This window comes from Cuculus canorus, chromosome 34 (genome assembly GCF_017976375.1).
Source record: "Cuculus canorus isolate bCucCan1 chromosome 34, bCucCan1.pri, whole genome shotgun sequence".
Lineage (NCBI taxonomy): Eukaryota > Metazoa > Chordata > Aves > Cuculiformes > Cuculidae > Cuculus > Cuculus canorus.
In genome coordinates, this window is record NC_071434.1 from 985,220 (window position 1) to 1,000,607 (window position 15,388).

At 57.7% G+C, this 15,388-nt stretch overlaps 1 protein-coding gene across 1 annotated transcript in view; it reads left to right on the forward strand.

The window, feature by feature from the left end:
• LOC128849872 (neurexin-2-like) overlaps positions 1 to 15,388 on the forward strand; it is a 100,719-nt gene that overhangs the window by 46,397 nt on the left and 38,934 nt on the right. The window contains 3 exon segments of the mRNA XM_054052539.1: positions 1,590 to 1,709; positions 4,647 to 5,028; positions 7,354 to 7,544. Coding sequence (XP_053908514.1) covers positions 1,590 to 1,709; positions 4,647 to 5,028; positions 7,354 to 7,544 — 693 coding nt within the window.

The window sequence follows — 15,388 nt, forward strand, 5'->3', positions numbered from 1 at the left end:
CCGTGTCCACCATGGTGGTGAGGTGCGGCACTGTCCCCGTGTCCCCCGTGTCCCACGGTGTCCCCGTATCCGCTATGGTGTTGAGGTGGCACATTGTCCCCCATGTCCTCCATGTCCCCCAGTGTCCCCCTGTCCCCCATGGTGGTGGCACATTGTCCCCCATGTCCCCCCATGTCCCCCCCGTGTCCGCTGCAGTGGTGAAGTGTGGCACTGTCCCCGTGTCCCCGTGTCCCCCCGTGTCCCCAGTGTCCCTGTATCCGCCATGGTGATGAGGTGGCACTGTCTCTGTGTCCCCCTGTGTCCCCGTGTCTGCCATGTTGGTGAGGTGGCACTGTCTCTGTGTCCCCCCGGTGTCCCCATGTCCGCCATGGTGCTGAGGTGGCACATTGTCCCCCGTGTCCCGTGTCGGCTGTGGTGGTGAGGTGTCCCTGTCCCCGTGTCCCCCCATGTCCCCGGTGTCCCCATGTCCGCCATGGTGGTGAGGTGGCACATTGTCCCCATGTCCCCCCGTGTCCGCCATGGTGGTGAGGTGGCACATTGTCCCCCATGTCCCCCCGTGTCCGCCATGGTGGTGAGGTGGCACATTGTCCCCCATGTCCCCCCGTGTCCGCCATGGTGGTGAGGTGGCACATTGTCCCCCATGTCCCCCTGTGTCCGCCATGGTGGTGAGGTGGCACATTGTCCCCCATGTCCCCCCGTGTCCGCCATGGTGGTGAGGTGGCACATTGTCCCCCATGTCCCCCTGTGTCCGCCATGGTGGTGAGGTGGCACATTGTCCCCCATGTCCCCCTGTGTCCGCCATGGTGGTGAGGTGGCACATTGTCCCCCATGTCCCCCTGTGTCCGCCATGGTGGTGAGGTGGCACATTGTCCCCCATGTCCCCCCGTGTCCGCCATGGTGGTGAGGTGGCACATTGTCCCCATGTCCCCCCGTGTCCGCCATGGTGGTGAGGTGGCACATTGTCCCCCATGTCCCCCTGTGTCCGCCATGGTGGTGAGGTGGCACATTGTCCCCCATGTCCCCCTGTGTCCGCCATGGTGGTGAGGTGGCACATTGTCCCCCATGTCCCCCTGTGTCCGCCATGGTGGTGAGGTGGCACTGTCCCCATGTCCCCCTGTGTCCGCCATGGTGGTGAGATGGCACATTGTCCCCATGTCCCCCCGTGTCCGCCATGGTGGTGAGGTGGCACTGTCCCCATGTCCCCCTGTGTCTGCCATGGTGGTGAGGTGGCACTGTCCCCATGTCCCCCTGTGTCCGCCATGGTGGTGAGGTGGCACTGTCCCCATGTCCCCCCGTGTCCGCCATGGTGGTGAGGTGGCACTGTCCCCATGTCCCCCCGTGTCCGCCATGGTGGTGAGGTGGCACATTGTCCCTATGTCCCCCTGTGTCCGCCATGGTGGTGAGGTGGCACATTGTCCCCCGTGTCCCCCCATGTCGGCCATGTTGGTGAGGTGTCCCTGTCCCCGTGTGCCCCCGTGTCCCCGGTGTCCCCGTGTTGGCCACGGTGCTGAGGTGGCACTGTCCCCATGTCCCCCGTGTCCCCGTGTCGGCCATGTTGGTGAGGTGTCCCCGTGTCCCCGTGTCCCCAGGCAAGGGCCCGCAGACGCTGTTGGCCGGGCAGCGCCTCGATGACAACGAGTGGCACTCGGTGCGGGTGGTGCGTCGGGGACGGAGCCTCCAACTCTCCGTCGACAACGTCACCGTGGAAGGTGCCCGCGGGGGGGGGACACGGGGACATGGGGGGACACGGGGACATGGGGACATGGGGATATGGGGGGACACGGGGGGACATGGGGATATGGGGGGATATGGGGGGATATGGGGGGATATGGGGATATGGGGGGATATGGGGATATGGGGATATGGGGGATATGGGGGGATATGGGGGGATATGGGGACATGGGGATATGGGGGATATGGGGATATGGGGATATGGGGATATGGGGATATGGGGATATGGGGATATGGGGATATGGGGGATATGGGGATATGGGGATATGGGGATATGGGGGATATGGGGGATATGGGGATATGGGGATATGGGGATATGGGGGGATATGGGGATATGGGGGGATATGGGGATATGGGGGATATGGGGATATGGGGATATGGGGATATGGGGATATGGGGGGATATGGGGATATGGGGGGATATGGGGATATGGGGATATGGGGATATGGGGATATGGGGGATATGGGGGGATATGGGGATATGGGGGATATGGGGGATATGGGGATATGGGGGGATATGGGGATATGGGGATATGGGGGATATGGGGGGATATGGGGATATGGGGACATGGGGACATGGGGACATGGGGATATGGGGACATGGGGATATGGGGGGATATGGGGATATGGGGATATGGGGGATATGGGGACATGGGGACATGGGGACATGGGGATATGGGGGATATGGGGGGATATGGGGATATGGGGGGATATGGGGATATGGGGATATGGGGGATATGGGGGGATATGGGGATATGGGGGATATGGGGGATATGGGGATATGGGGGGATATGGGGATATGGGGATATGGGGGATATGGGGGGATATGGGGATATGGGGGATATGGGGACATGGGAATATGGGGACATGGGGACATGGGGATATGGGGATATGGGAATATGGGGATATGGGGATATGGGGATATGGGGACATGGGGACATGGGGATATGGGGATATGGGGATATGGGAATATGGGGACACGGGGACATGGGGACATGGGGATATGGGGATATGGGGACATGGGGGATATGGGGATATGGGGGATATGGGGATATGGGGATATGGGGACATGGGGACATGGGGATATGGGGGATATGGGGATATGGGGATATGGGGACATGGGGACATGGGGATATGGGGATATGGGGATATGGGGACATGGGGACATGGGGACATGGGGATATGGGGATATGGGGACATGGGGGATATGGGGATATGGGGATATGGGGACATGGGGACATGGGGATATGGGGATATGGGGATATGGGGATATGGGGACATGGGGACATGGGGATATGGGGATATGGGGACATGGGGGATATGGGGATATGGGGACACGGGGACATGGGGATATGGGGATATGGGGACATGGGGATATGGGGATATGGGACACAGGGACATAGGGGGATATGGGGACATGGGGATATGGGGACATGGGGACATGGGGACATGGGGATATGGGGATATGGGGGATATGGGGACATGGGGACATGGGGACATTCGGACATGGGGACATGGGGATATGGGGATATGGGGGATATGGGAATATGGGGACATGGGGATATGGGGACATGGGGACATGGGGATATGGGACACAGGGACATAGGGGGATATGGGGACATGGGGACATGGGGATATGGGGATATGGGACAGAGGGACATAGGGGGATACGGGGACATGGGGACACGAAGATATGGGGATACAGGGACATGGAGACATGGGGATATGGGGACATGGGGATACGGGGACATGGGGACATGGAGACATGGGGAGATGGGGAGATGGGGATATGGGGACATGGAGACATGGGGACACAGGGACATGGGGACACGGACATGGGGACATGGGGACACGGGGACATGGGGACATGGGGATACGGGGACATGGAGACATGGGGACATGGGGACATGGGGACATGGGGATATGGGGATATGGGGATATGGGGACATGGAGACATGGGGACACGGGGACACGGGGACATGGGGACACGGACATGGGGACATGGGGACACGGGGACATGGGGACATGGGGATACGGGGACATGGAGACATGGAGACATGGGGATATGGGGACATGGGGACATGGGGATATGGGGATATGGGGATATGGGGACATGGGGACATGGGGAGATGGGGATATGGGGATATGGGGACGTGGGGACACAAGGATATGGGGATACTGGGACATGGAGACATGGACACAGGGACACAGGGACACAGGGACATGGGGACATGGGGACATGGGAGTGTGGACACATGGGGACATGGGGAGATGGGGACAGGGGAACATGAGACATGGGGACACGGAACACGGGAACTCAGAGACACAGGGATGGGGACATGGGACACGGGGACATCGGGACACGGGGACACATAGACATGGAACATGGGAACATGGAGATGATGGGGAGATGGGACATGGGGACACGGGGACATGGGGAGATGGGATGGGGAGTTGGGGAGATGGGAGATGGGGACATGGGGACACGGGGACACGAAACATGGGGACAGGGAGACGTTGGAACATGGGTGCAGGTCACCATGGACCAGGCTGCAGATCTGTGGGGTGAAGGGTCACTGAGGACTGGGGTGAGGGGTCACCAGGGACAGGTGAGGGGTCACCAGGGACGGGGTGAAGGGTCACCAGGGTCAGGTGAAGGGTCACCAGGGACAGGGGTGAGGGGTCACCAGGGATGGGGTGAGGGGTCACCAGGGACAGGTGAGGGGTCACCAGGGACAGGGGTGAAGGGCCACCAGGGTCAGGTGAGGGGTCACCGGTGACGGGGTGAGGGGTCAGTGGGGACAGGGGTGAAGGGTCAGTGGGGACAGGGGTGAGGGGTCACCAGGGACTGGGGTGAGGGGTCACCGGTGACGGGGTGAGGGGTGCGTGGTGCCAGCCCTGTCCCGCTCCCCCCAGGGCAGATGTCGGGCACCCACACTCGCCTGGAGTTCCACAACATCGAGACGGGCATCGTGACGGAGCGGCGCTTCTTGGCCGTGGTGCCCTCCAACTTCCTGGGCCACCTGAGTGGGCTCCTCTTCAACGGACTGCCCTACCTGGACCTCTGCAAGAACGGCGACATCAGCTCCTGCGAGCTCAACGCCCGCTTCGGCCGCCGCCCCATCGTGGCCGACCCCGTGGCCTTCCGCGGGCGCGGGGCCTTCGTGGCCTTGGCCACCCTCCAGGCCTACGCCTCCATGCACCTCTTCTTCCAGTTCAAAACCACCGCCCCCGACGGCCTCATCCTCTTCAACGGCGGCAACGGCAACGACTTCCTCGTCGTCGAGCTCGTTAAGGGGTGAGAGGCGTCGACGAGGGCGTCCTGGGGACCTCCTGGGACACCAGCAGAGTAATGGGGACCTCGGGGACCTCCTGGGACAGCAGTAGAGTTCTGGGGACCTCAGGGACCTCCTGGGACAGCAGGAGAGTAATGGGGACCTCGGGGACCTCCTGGGACAGCAGCAGAGTAATGGGGACCTCGGGGACCTCCTGGGACAGCAGCAGAGTAATGGGGACCTCAGGGACCTCCTGGGACATCAGTAGAGTTCTGGGGAACTTGGGGACCTCCTGAAGCTCATGGGATCTTGGGGACCTCCTGGGACACCAGCAGAGATCTGGGGACCTCAGGGACCCTCTGGGACAGCAGTAGAGATCTGGGGACCTCGGGGACCTCCTGGGACACCAGCAGAGTCCTGGGGACCTCAGGGACCTCCTGGGACATCAGTAGAGTTCTGGGGAACTTGAGGACCTCCTGAACCTCATGGGATCTTGGGGACCTCCTGGGACACCAGCAGAGATCTGGGGATCTTGGGGACCTCCTGAAGGTCATGGGATCTTGGGGACCTCGTGGGACATCAGTAGAGTTCTGGGGAACTTGAGGACCTCCTGAAGCTCATGGGATCTTGGGGACCTCCTGGGACACCAGCAGAGTAATGGGGAACATGGGGACCTCCTGGGACATCAGTAGAGTTCTGGGGATCTTGGGGACCTCCTGAACCTCATGGGATCTTGGGGACCTCCTGAGACACCTGTAGAGTAATGGGGAACGTGGGGACCTCCTGAGACACCAGTAGAGATCTGGGGAACTTGAGGACCTCCTGAAGCTCATGGGATCTTGGGGACCTCCTGGGACATCAGTAGAGTTCTGGGGACCTCAGGGATCTTGGGGACCTCCTGGGACACCTGTAGAGTTCTGGGGATCTTGGGGACCTCCTGGGACAGCAGTAGAGTAACGGGGAACTCGGGGACCTCCTGAAGCTCATGGGATCTTGGGGACCTCCTGAGACACCAGTAGAGATCTGGGGATCTTGAGGACCTCCTGAAGCTCATGGGATCCTGGGGACCTCCTGGGACATCAGCAGAGTTCTGGGGATCTTGGGGACCTCCTGAACCTCATGGGATCTTGGGGACCTCCTGAGACACCAGCAGAGTTCTGGGGATCTCAGGGACCTCCTGAAGCTCATGGGACCTTGGGGACCTCCTGGGACATCAGTAGAGTTCTGGGGAAGATGGGGACCTCCTGAAGCTCATGGGATCTTGGGGACCTCGTGGGACACCAGGAGAGTTCTGGGGACCTCAGGGACCTCCTGGGACATCAGTAGAGTTCTGGGGATCTTGAGGACCTCCTGAAGCTCATGGGACCTTGGGGACCTCCTGGGACACCTGTAGAGTTCTGGGGAACTTGGGGACCTCCTGGCACATCAGTAGAGTTCTGGGGACCTCAGGGACCTCTTGAAGCTCATGGGATCTTGGGGACCTCGTGGGACATCAGTAGAGTTCTGGGGACCTCAGGGATCTTGGGGACCTCCTGGGACAGCAGTAGAGTAATGGGGAACGTAGGGACCTCCTGAAGCTCATGGGATCTTGGGGACCCCCTGAGACACCTGTAGAGTTCTGGGGAACTTGGGGACCTCCTGAACCTCATGGGATCTTGGGGACCCCCTGAGACACCTGTAGAGTTCTGGGGATCCTGAGGACCTCCTGAAGCTCATGGGATCTTGAGGACCTCCTGAGACACCTGTAGAGGTTCCTGAGGAGCCGATGGGACTCTGGGGGTCTCCTCGGGTTCCTGAGGAGCTGATGGGACTCTGGGGGTCTCCTTAGGTTCCTGAGGAGCCGGTGGGACTCTGGGGGTCTCCTCGGGTTCCTGATGGGACTCTGGGGGTCTCCTTGGGTCCCTGAGGAGCCGATGGGACTCTGGGGGTCTCCTTGGGTTCCTGAGGAGCCGATGGGACTCTGGGGGTCTCCTGGGGTTCCTGAGGAGCCGATGGGACTCTGGGGGTCTCCTCGGGTTCCTGATGGGACTCTGGGGGTCTCCTTGGGTTCCAGAGGAGCCGATGGGACTCTGGGGGTCTCCTGGGGTTCCTGATGGGACTCTGGGGGTCTCCTCGGGTTCCTGAGGAGCCGATGGGACTCTGGGGGTCTCCTGGGGTTCCAGAGGAGCCGATGGGACTCTGGGGGTCTCCTGGGGTTCCTGATGGGACTCTGGGGGTCTCCTTGGGTTCCTGAGGAGCCGATGGGACTCTGGGGGTCTCCTCGGGTTCCCGATGGGACTCTGGGGTTCTCCTGGGGTTCCTGAGGAGCCGAGGGACCCTCGGTGACGCCTCTGTGCCCTCTCTCGCAGGTACATCCACTACGTCTTCGATCTGGGTGAGGGTCCGTCGCTCATGAAGGGGAACTCGGAGGCGCCGCTGCACGACGGCCGTTGGCACGAGGTGGCGGTGGCGCGCGAGGGCGGGAACCTCCACGGGCTGCGCGTGGACGGCCGCTCCGTCACCCAGCACGGCCAGAGCGCCCACAGCCTCGACCTCAAGGGTGAGACCCCCAGCGACCCCCGGCGGGCACCCGGGGGCCCTTTGGGGGGCTTTGGGGGGGGTTGGGGGGCTTCGAGGGTGGGTTTGGGGGGTTTGGGGGTGGTTTTGGGGTGTTTTGGTGGTAGTTTGGGTCTCTCTGCGTCTCTCACCCCACAGGAGGGTTTTGGAGTGGGTTTTTGAGGTGTTTTGGGGTGTTTTGAGGGTGGTTTTGGGGTGTTTTAAGGGTGGTTTTGGGGGGTTTCAAGGGTGGTTTTGGGGTGTTTTGGGGTGTTTCAAGGGTGGTTTTGGGGGGTTTCAAGGGTGGTTTTGGGGTGTTTTGGGGTGTTTCAAGGGTGGTTTGGGTCTCTCTGCGTCTCTCACCCCACAGGGGGGTATTGGAGTGGGTTTTGGGGTGTTTCAAGGGTGGTTTTGGGGTGTTTTGGGGCTGGTTTGGGTCTCTCTGTGCCTCTCACCCCACGGAGGCGTTTTGGAGTGGTTTTGGGGTGTTTCGAGGGTGGTTTTGGGGTGTTTTGGGGCTGGTTTGGGTCTCTCTGTGTCTGTCACCCCTCGGAGGTGTTTTGGAGTGGGTTTTGAGGTGTTTTGGGGTGTTTCAAGGGTGGTTTTGGGGGGTTTCAAGGGTGGTTTTGGGGTGTTTTGGGGTGTTTCAAGGGTGGTTTTGGGGGGTTTCAAGGGTGGTTTTGGGGTGTTTTGGGGTGTTTCAAGGGTGGTTTTGGGGTGTTTTGGGGATATTTTGGGGTGTTTTGGGCCTGGTTTGGGTCTCTGTGTCTCTCACCCCACAGGGGTGGTTTGGAGTGCGTTTTGGGGTGTTTCAAGGGTGGTTTCGGGGTGTTTTGGGGGTGATTTGGGTCTCTCTGTGTCTCTCACCACACAGGAGGGTTTTGGAGTGGGTTTTGAGGTGTTTTGGGGGGTTTCAAGGGTGGTTTTGGGGTGTTTTGGGGCTGGTTTGGGTCTCTCTGAGTCTCTCACCCCACGGGGTGGGTTTTGGGGTGTTTCGAGGGTGATTTTGGGGTGTTTGGGGGATATTTTGGGGTGTTTTGGTGGTGGTTTGGGTCTCTCTGCATCTCTCACCCCACAGGGGGGTATTGGAGTGGGTTTTGGGGTGTTTCGAGGGTGGTTTTGGGGTGTTTGGGCCTGGTTTGGGTCTCTCTGCGTCTCTCACCCCACGGAGGTGTTTTGGAGTGGGTTTTGAGGTGTTTTGGGGCGTTTCAAGGGTGGTTTTGGGGTGTTTTAAGGGTGGTTTTGGGGTGTTTTGGGGACGTTTTGTGGTGGTTTGGGGCTGGTTTGGGTCTCTCTGCGTCTCTCACCCCACGGAGGTGTTTTGGAGTGGGTTTTGGGGTGTTTTGGGGTGTTTCGAGGGTGATTTTGGGGTGTTTTGTTGATATTTTGGGGTGTTTTGGGGGTGGTTTGGGTCTCTCTGCGTCTCTCACCCCACAGGGGTGGTTTGGAGTGGGTTTTGGGGTGTTTCAAGGGTGGTTTTGGGGTGTTTTGGGGCTGGTTTGGGTCTCTCTGCGTCTCTCACCCCACGGGGGTGGTTTGGAGTGCGTTTTGGGGTGTTTCGAGGGTGGTTTTGGGGTGTTTTGGGGGTGATTTGGGTCTCTCTGTGTCTCTCACCCCACAGGAGGGTTTTGGAGTGGTTTTGGGGTGTTTCGAGGGTGGTTTTGGGGTGTTTTGAGGCTGGTTTGGGTCTCTCTGCGTCTGTCACCCCTCGGAGGTGTTTTGGAGTGGGTTTTGAGGTGTTTTGGGGTGTTTCAAGGGTGGTTTTGGGGGGTTTCAAGGGTGTTTTTGGGGTGTTTTGGGGGTGGTTTGGGTCTCTCTGTGTCTCTCACCCCACAGGAGGGTTTTGGAGTGGGTTTTGGGGTGTTTTGGGGTGTTTCAAGGGTGGTTTTGGGGTGTTTGGGGCTGGTTTGGGTCTCTCTGCGTCTCTCACCCCACGGGGGTGGTTTGGAGTGGGTTTTGGGGTGTTTTGGGGTGTTTTGAGGGTGGTTTTGGGGTGTTTGGGGGATGTTTTAGGGTGTTTGGGGCTGGTTTGGGTCTCTGTGTCTCTCACCCCACGGGGGGGTATTGGAGTGGGTTTTGGGGTGTTTTGAGGGTGGTTTTGGGGTGTTTTGGGGGTGGTTTGGGTCTTTCTGCGTCTCTCCCCCCACGGAGGCGTTTTGGAGTGGGTTTGGTGGTGTTTCAAGGGTGGTTTTGGGGTGTTTCAAGGGTGATTTAGGGGTGTTTGGGGGTGGTTTGGGTCTCTCTGCATCTCTCACCCCACGGAGTGGGTTTTGGGGTGCTTCAAGGGTGATTTTGGGGTGTTTTGGGGCTGGTTTGGGTCTCTCTGCGTGTCTCACCCCATGGGGGTTGTTTTGGGGTGTTTCAAGGGTGGGTTTGGGGTGTTTGGGGGTGGTTTGGGTCTCTCTGCGTCTCTCACCCCACCGGGTGGGCTTTGGGGCGTTTCGAGGGTGATTTTGGGGTGTTTTGTTGATATTTTGGGGTGTTTTGGGGGTGTTTTGGGTCTCTCTGTGTCTCTCACCCCACAGGGGGGTATTGGATTGGGTTTTGGGGTGTTTCGAGGGTGGTTTTGGGGTGTTTCAAGGGTGGTTTTGGGGTGTTTTGGGGGTGGTTTGGGTCTCTCGGCATCTCTCACCCCACCGGGTGGGTTTTGGGGTGTTTCAAGGGTGGTTTCGGGGTGTTTTGGGGGTGATTTGGGTCTCTCTGTGTCTCTCACCACACAGGAGGGTTTTGGAGTGGGTTTTGGGGTATTTTGGGGTGTTTCGAGGGTGATTTTGGGGTGTTTGGGGGATATTTTGGGGTGTTTTGGGGATATTTTGGGGTGTTTTGGGGCTGGTTTGGGTCTCTCTGCGTCTCTCACCCCACGGGGGTGGTTTGGAGTGGGTTTTGGGGTGTTTTGGGGTGTTTCGAGGGTGATTTTGGGGTGTTTTGTTGATATTTTGGGGTGTTTTGGGGGTGGTTTGGGTCTCTCTGCGTCTCTCACCCCACAGGAGGGTTTTGGAGTGGGTTTTGGGGGGTTTCAAGGGTGGTTTTGGGGTGTTTGGGGCTGGTTTGGGTCTCTCTGCGTCTCTCACCCCACAGGAGGGTTTTGGAGTGGGTTTTGAGGTGTTTTGGGGTGTTTCAAGGGTGGTTTTGGGGGTGTTTTGGGGGTGGTTTGGGTCTCTCTGTGTCTCTCACCCCATAAGGGTGTTTCGAGGGTGGTTTTGGGGTGTTTCAAGGGTGGTTTTGGGGTGTTTTGGGGATATTTTGGGGCGTTTTGGGGGTGGTTTGGGTCTCTCTGTGTCTCTCACCCCACAGGGGGGTATTGGAGTGGGTTTTGGGGTGTTTTAAGGGGTGTTTTGGGGTGTTTTGGTGGTGGTTTCGGTCTCTCTGCATCTCTCACCCCACGGGGTGGGCTTTGGGGCGTTTCGAGGGTGGTTTTGGGGTGTTTTGTTGATATTTTGGGGTGTTTTGGGGCTGGTTTGGGTCTCTCTGTGTCTCTCACCCCACAGGGGGTGGTTTGGAGTGGGTTTTGGGGTGTTTCAAGGGTGGTTTTGGGGTGTTTTGGGGGTGGTTTGGGTCTCTCTGTGTCTCTCACCCCATAAGGGTGTTTTGGGGGTGGTTTTGGGGTGTTTGGGGGAGGTTTTGGGGTGTTTTGGTGGTAGTTTGGGTCTCTCTGTGTCTCTCACCCCACAGGAGGGTTTTGGAGTGGTTTTGGGGTGTTTCGAGGGTGGTTTTGGGGTGTTTTGAGGCTGGTTTGGGTCTCTCTGCGTCTGTCACCCCTCGGAGGTGTTTTGGAGTGGGTTTTGAGGTGTTTTGGGGTGTTTCAAGGGTGGTTTTGGGGGGTTTCAAGGGTGGTTTTGGGGTGTTTCAAGGGTGGTTTTGGGGTGTTTCGAGGGTGGTTTTGGGGTGTTTTGGGGATATTTTGGGGTGTTTTGGGGGTGGTTTGGGTCTCTGTGTCTCTCACCCCACAGGGGTGGTTTGGAGTGGGTTTTGGGGTGTTTCGAGGGTGGTTTTGGGGTGTTTTGAGGCTGGTTTGGGTCTCTCTGTGTCTCTCACCCCACGGAGGTGTTTTGGAGTGGGTTTTGAGGTGTTTTGGGGCGTTTCAAGGGTGGTTTTGGGGTGTTTTAAGGGTGGTTTTGGGGTGTTTTGGGGACGTTTTGTGGTGGTTTGGGGGTGATTTGGGTCTCTCTGTGTCTCTCACCCCACAGGAGGGTTTTGGAGTGGGTTTTGGGGTATTTTGGGGTGTTTCAAGGGTGATTTTGGGGTGTTTTGGGGCTGGTTTGGGTCTCTCTGCGTCTCTCACCCCACGGAGGTGTTTTGGAGTGGGTTTTGGGGTGTTTTGGGGTGTTTCGAGGGTGATTTTGGGGTGTTTTGTTGATATTTTGGGGTGTTTTGGGGGTGGTTTGGGTCTCTCTGTGTCTCTCACCCCACAGGGGGTGGTTTGGAGTGGGTTTTGGGGTGTTTCAAGGGTGGTTTTGGGGTGTTTTGGGCTGGTTTGGGTCTCTCTGTGTCTCTCACCCCATAAGGGTGTTTTGGGGGTGGTTTTGGGGTGTTTCAAGGGTGGTTTTGGGGTGTTTTGGGGCTGGTTTGGGTCTCTCTGCGTCTCTCACCCCACGGGGGTGGTTTGGAGTGCGTTTTGGGGTGTTTCGAGGGTGGTTTTGGGGTGTTTTGGGGGTGATTTGGGTCTCTCTGTGTCTCTCACCCCACAGGAGGGTTTTGGAGTGGTTTTGGGGTGTTTCGAGGGTGGTTTTGGGGTGTTTTGAGGCTGGTTTGGGTCTCTCTGTGTCTCTCACCCCACGGAGGTGTTTTGGAGTGGGTTTTGAGGTGTTTTGGGGCGTTTCAAGGGTGGTTTTGGGGTGTTTTAAGGGTGGTTTTGGGGTGTTTTGGGGACGTTTTGTGGTGTTTTGGGGGTGATTTGGGTCTCTCTGTGTCTCTCACCACACAGGAGGGTTTTGGAGTGGGTTTTGGGGTATTTTGGGGTGTTTCAAGGGTGATTTTGGGGTGTTTTGGGGCTGGTTTGGGTCTCTCTGCGTCTCTCACCCCACGGAGGTGTTTTGGAGTGGGTTTTGGGGTGTTTTGGGGTGTTTCGAGGGTGATTTTGGGGTGTTTTGTTGATATTTTGGGGTGTTTTGGGGGTGGTTTGGGTCTCTCTGTGTCTCTCACCCCACAGGGGGTGGTTTGGAGTGGGTTTTGGGGTGTTTCAAGGGTGGTTTTGGGGTGTTTTGGGCTGGTTTGGGTCTCTCTGTGTCTCTCACCCCATAAGGGTGTTTTGGGGGTGGTTTTGGGGTGTTTCAAGGGTGGTTTTGGGGTGTTTTGGGGCTGGTTTGGGTCTCTCTGCGTCTCTCACCCCACGGGGGTGGTTTGGAGTGCGTTTTGGGGTGTTTCGAGGGTGGTTTTGGGGTGTTTTGGGGGTGATTTGGGTCTCTCTGTGTCTCTCACCCCACAGGAGGGTTTTGGAGTGGTTTTGGGGTGTTTCGAGGGTGGTTTTGGGGTGTTTTGGGGCTGGTTTGGGTCTCTCTGCGTCTGTCACCCCTCGGAGGTGTTTTGGAGTGGGTTTTGAGGTGTTTTGGGGTGTTTCAAGGGTGGTTTTGGGGGGTTTCAAGGGTGTTTTTGGGGTATTTTGGGGGTGGTTTGGGTCTCTCTGTGTCTCTCACCCCACAGGAGGGTTTTGGAGTGGGTTTTGGGGTGTTTTGGGGTGTTTCGAGGGTGGTTTTGGGGTGTTTGGGCCTGGTTTGGGTCTCTCTGCGTCTCTCACCCCACGGAGGTGTTTTGGAGTGGGTTTTGAGGTGTTTTGGGGCGTTTCAAGGGTGGTTTTGGGGTGTTTTAAGGGTGGTTTTGGGGTGTTTTGGGGACGTTTTGTGGTGGTTTGGGGGTGATTTGGGTCTCTCTGTGTCTCTCACCCCACAGGAGGGTTTTGGAGTGGGTTTTGGGGTATTTTGGGGTGTTTCAAGGGTGATTTTGGGGTGTTTTGGGGCTGGTTTGGGTCTCTCTGCGTCTCTCACCCCACGGAGGTGTTTTGGAGTGGGTTTTGGGGTGTTTTGGGGTGTTTCGAGGGTGATTTTGGGGTGTTTTGTTGATATTTTGGGGTGTTTTGGGGGTGGTTTGGGTCTCTCTGTGTCTCTCACCCCACAGGGGTGGTTTGGAGTGGGTTTTGGGGTGTTTCAAGGGTGGTTTTGGGGTGTTTTGGGGCTGGTTTGGGTCTCTCTGTGTCTCTCACCCCACGGGGGTGGTTTGGAGTGCGTTTTGGGGTGTTTCGAGGGTGGTTTTGGGGTGTTTTGGGGGTGATTTGGGTCTCTCTGTGTCTCTCACCCCACAGGAGGGTTTTGGAGTGGTTTTGGGGTGTTTCGAGGGTGGTTTTGGGGTGTTTTGAGGCTGGTTTGGGTCTCTCTGCGTCTCTCACCCCTCGGAGGTGTTTTGGAGTGGGTTTTGAGGTGTTTTGGGGTGTTTCAAGGGTGGTTTTGGGGGGTTTCAAGGGTGTTTTTGGGGTATTTTGGGGGTGGTTTGGGTCTCTCTGTGTCTCTCACCCCACAGGAGGGTTTTGGAGTGGGTTTTGGGGTGTTTTGGGGTGTTTTGAGGGTGGTTTTGGGGTGTTTGGGGGATGTTTTAGGGTGTTTGGGGCTGGTTTGGGTCTCTCTGTGTCTCTCACCCCACAGGGGGGTATTGGAGTGGGTTTTGGGGTGTTTTGAGGGTGGTTTTGGGGTGTTTTGGGGGTGGTTTGGGTCTTTCTGCGTCTCTCCCCCCACGGAGGCGTTTTGGAGTGGGTTTGGTGGTGTTTCAAGGGTGGTTTTGGGGTGTTTCAAGGGTGATTTTGGGGTGTTTTGGGGCTGGTTTGGGTCTCTCTGCGTCTCTCACCCCACGGAGGTGTTTTGGAGTGGGTTTTGGGGTGTTTTGGGGTGTTTCGAGGGTGGTTTTGGGGTGTTTTGGGGATATTTTGGGGTGTTTTGGGGGTGGTTTGGGTCTCTGTGTCTCTCACCCCACAGGGGTGGTTTGGAGTGGGTTTTGGGGTGTTTCAAGGGTGGTTTTGGGGTGTTTTGGGCTGGTTTGGGTCTCTCTGTGTCTCTCACCCCACGGAGGTGTTTTGGAGTGGGTTTTGAGGTGTTTTGGGGCGTTTCAAGGGTGGTTTTGGGGTGTTTTAAGGGTGGTTTTGGGGTGTTTTGGGGACGTTTTGTGGTGGTTTGGGGGTGATTTGGGTCTCTCTGTGTCTCTCACCACACAGGAGGGTTTTGGAGTGGGTTTTGGGGTATTTTGGGGTGTTTCAAGGGTGATTTTGGGGTGTTTTGGGGCTGGTTTGGGTCTCTCTGCGTCTCTCACCCCACGGAGGTGTTTTGGAGTGGGTTTTGGGGTGTTTTGGGGTGTTTCGAGGGTGATTTTGGGGTGTTTTGTTGATATTTTGGGGTGTTTTGGGGGTGGTTTGGGTCTCTCTGTGTCTCTCACCCCACAGGGGGTGGTTTGGAGTGGGTTTTGGGGTGTTTCAAGGGTGGTTTTGGGGTGTTTTGGGCTGGTTTGGGTCTCTCTGTGTCTCTCACCCCATAAGGGTGTTTTGGGGGTGGTTTTGGGGTGTTTCAAGGGTGGTTTTGGGGTGTTTTGGGGCTGGTTTGGGTCTCTCTGCGTCTCTCACCCCACGGGGGTGGTTTGGAGTGCGTTTTGGGGTGTTTCGAGGGTGGTTTTGGGGTGTTTTGGGGGTGATTTGGGTCTCTCTGTGTCTCTCACCCCACAGGAGGGTTTTGGAGTGGTTTTGGGGTGTTTCGAGGGTGGTTTTGGGGTGTTTTGAGGCTGGTTTGGGTCTCTCTGCGTCTGTCACCCCTCGGAGGTGTTTTGGAGTGGGTTTTGAGGTGTTTTGGGGTGTTTCAAGGGTGGTTTTGGGGGGTT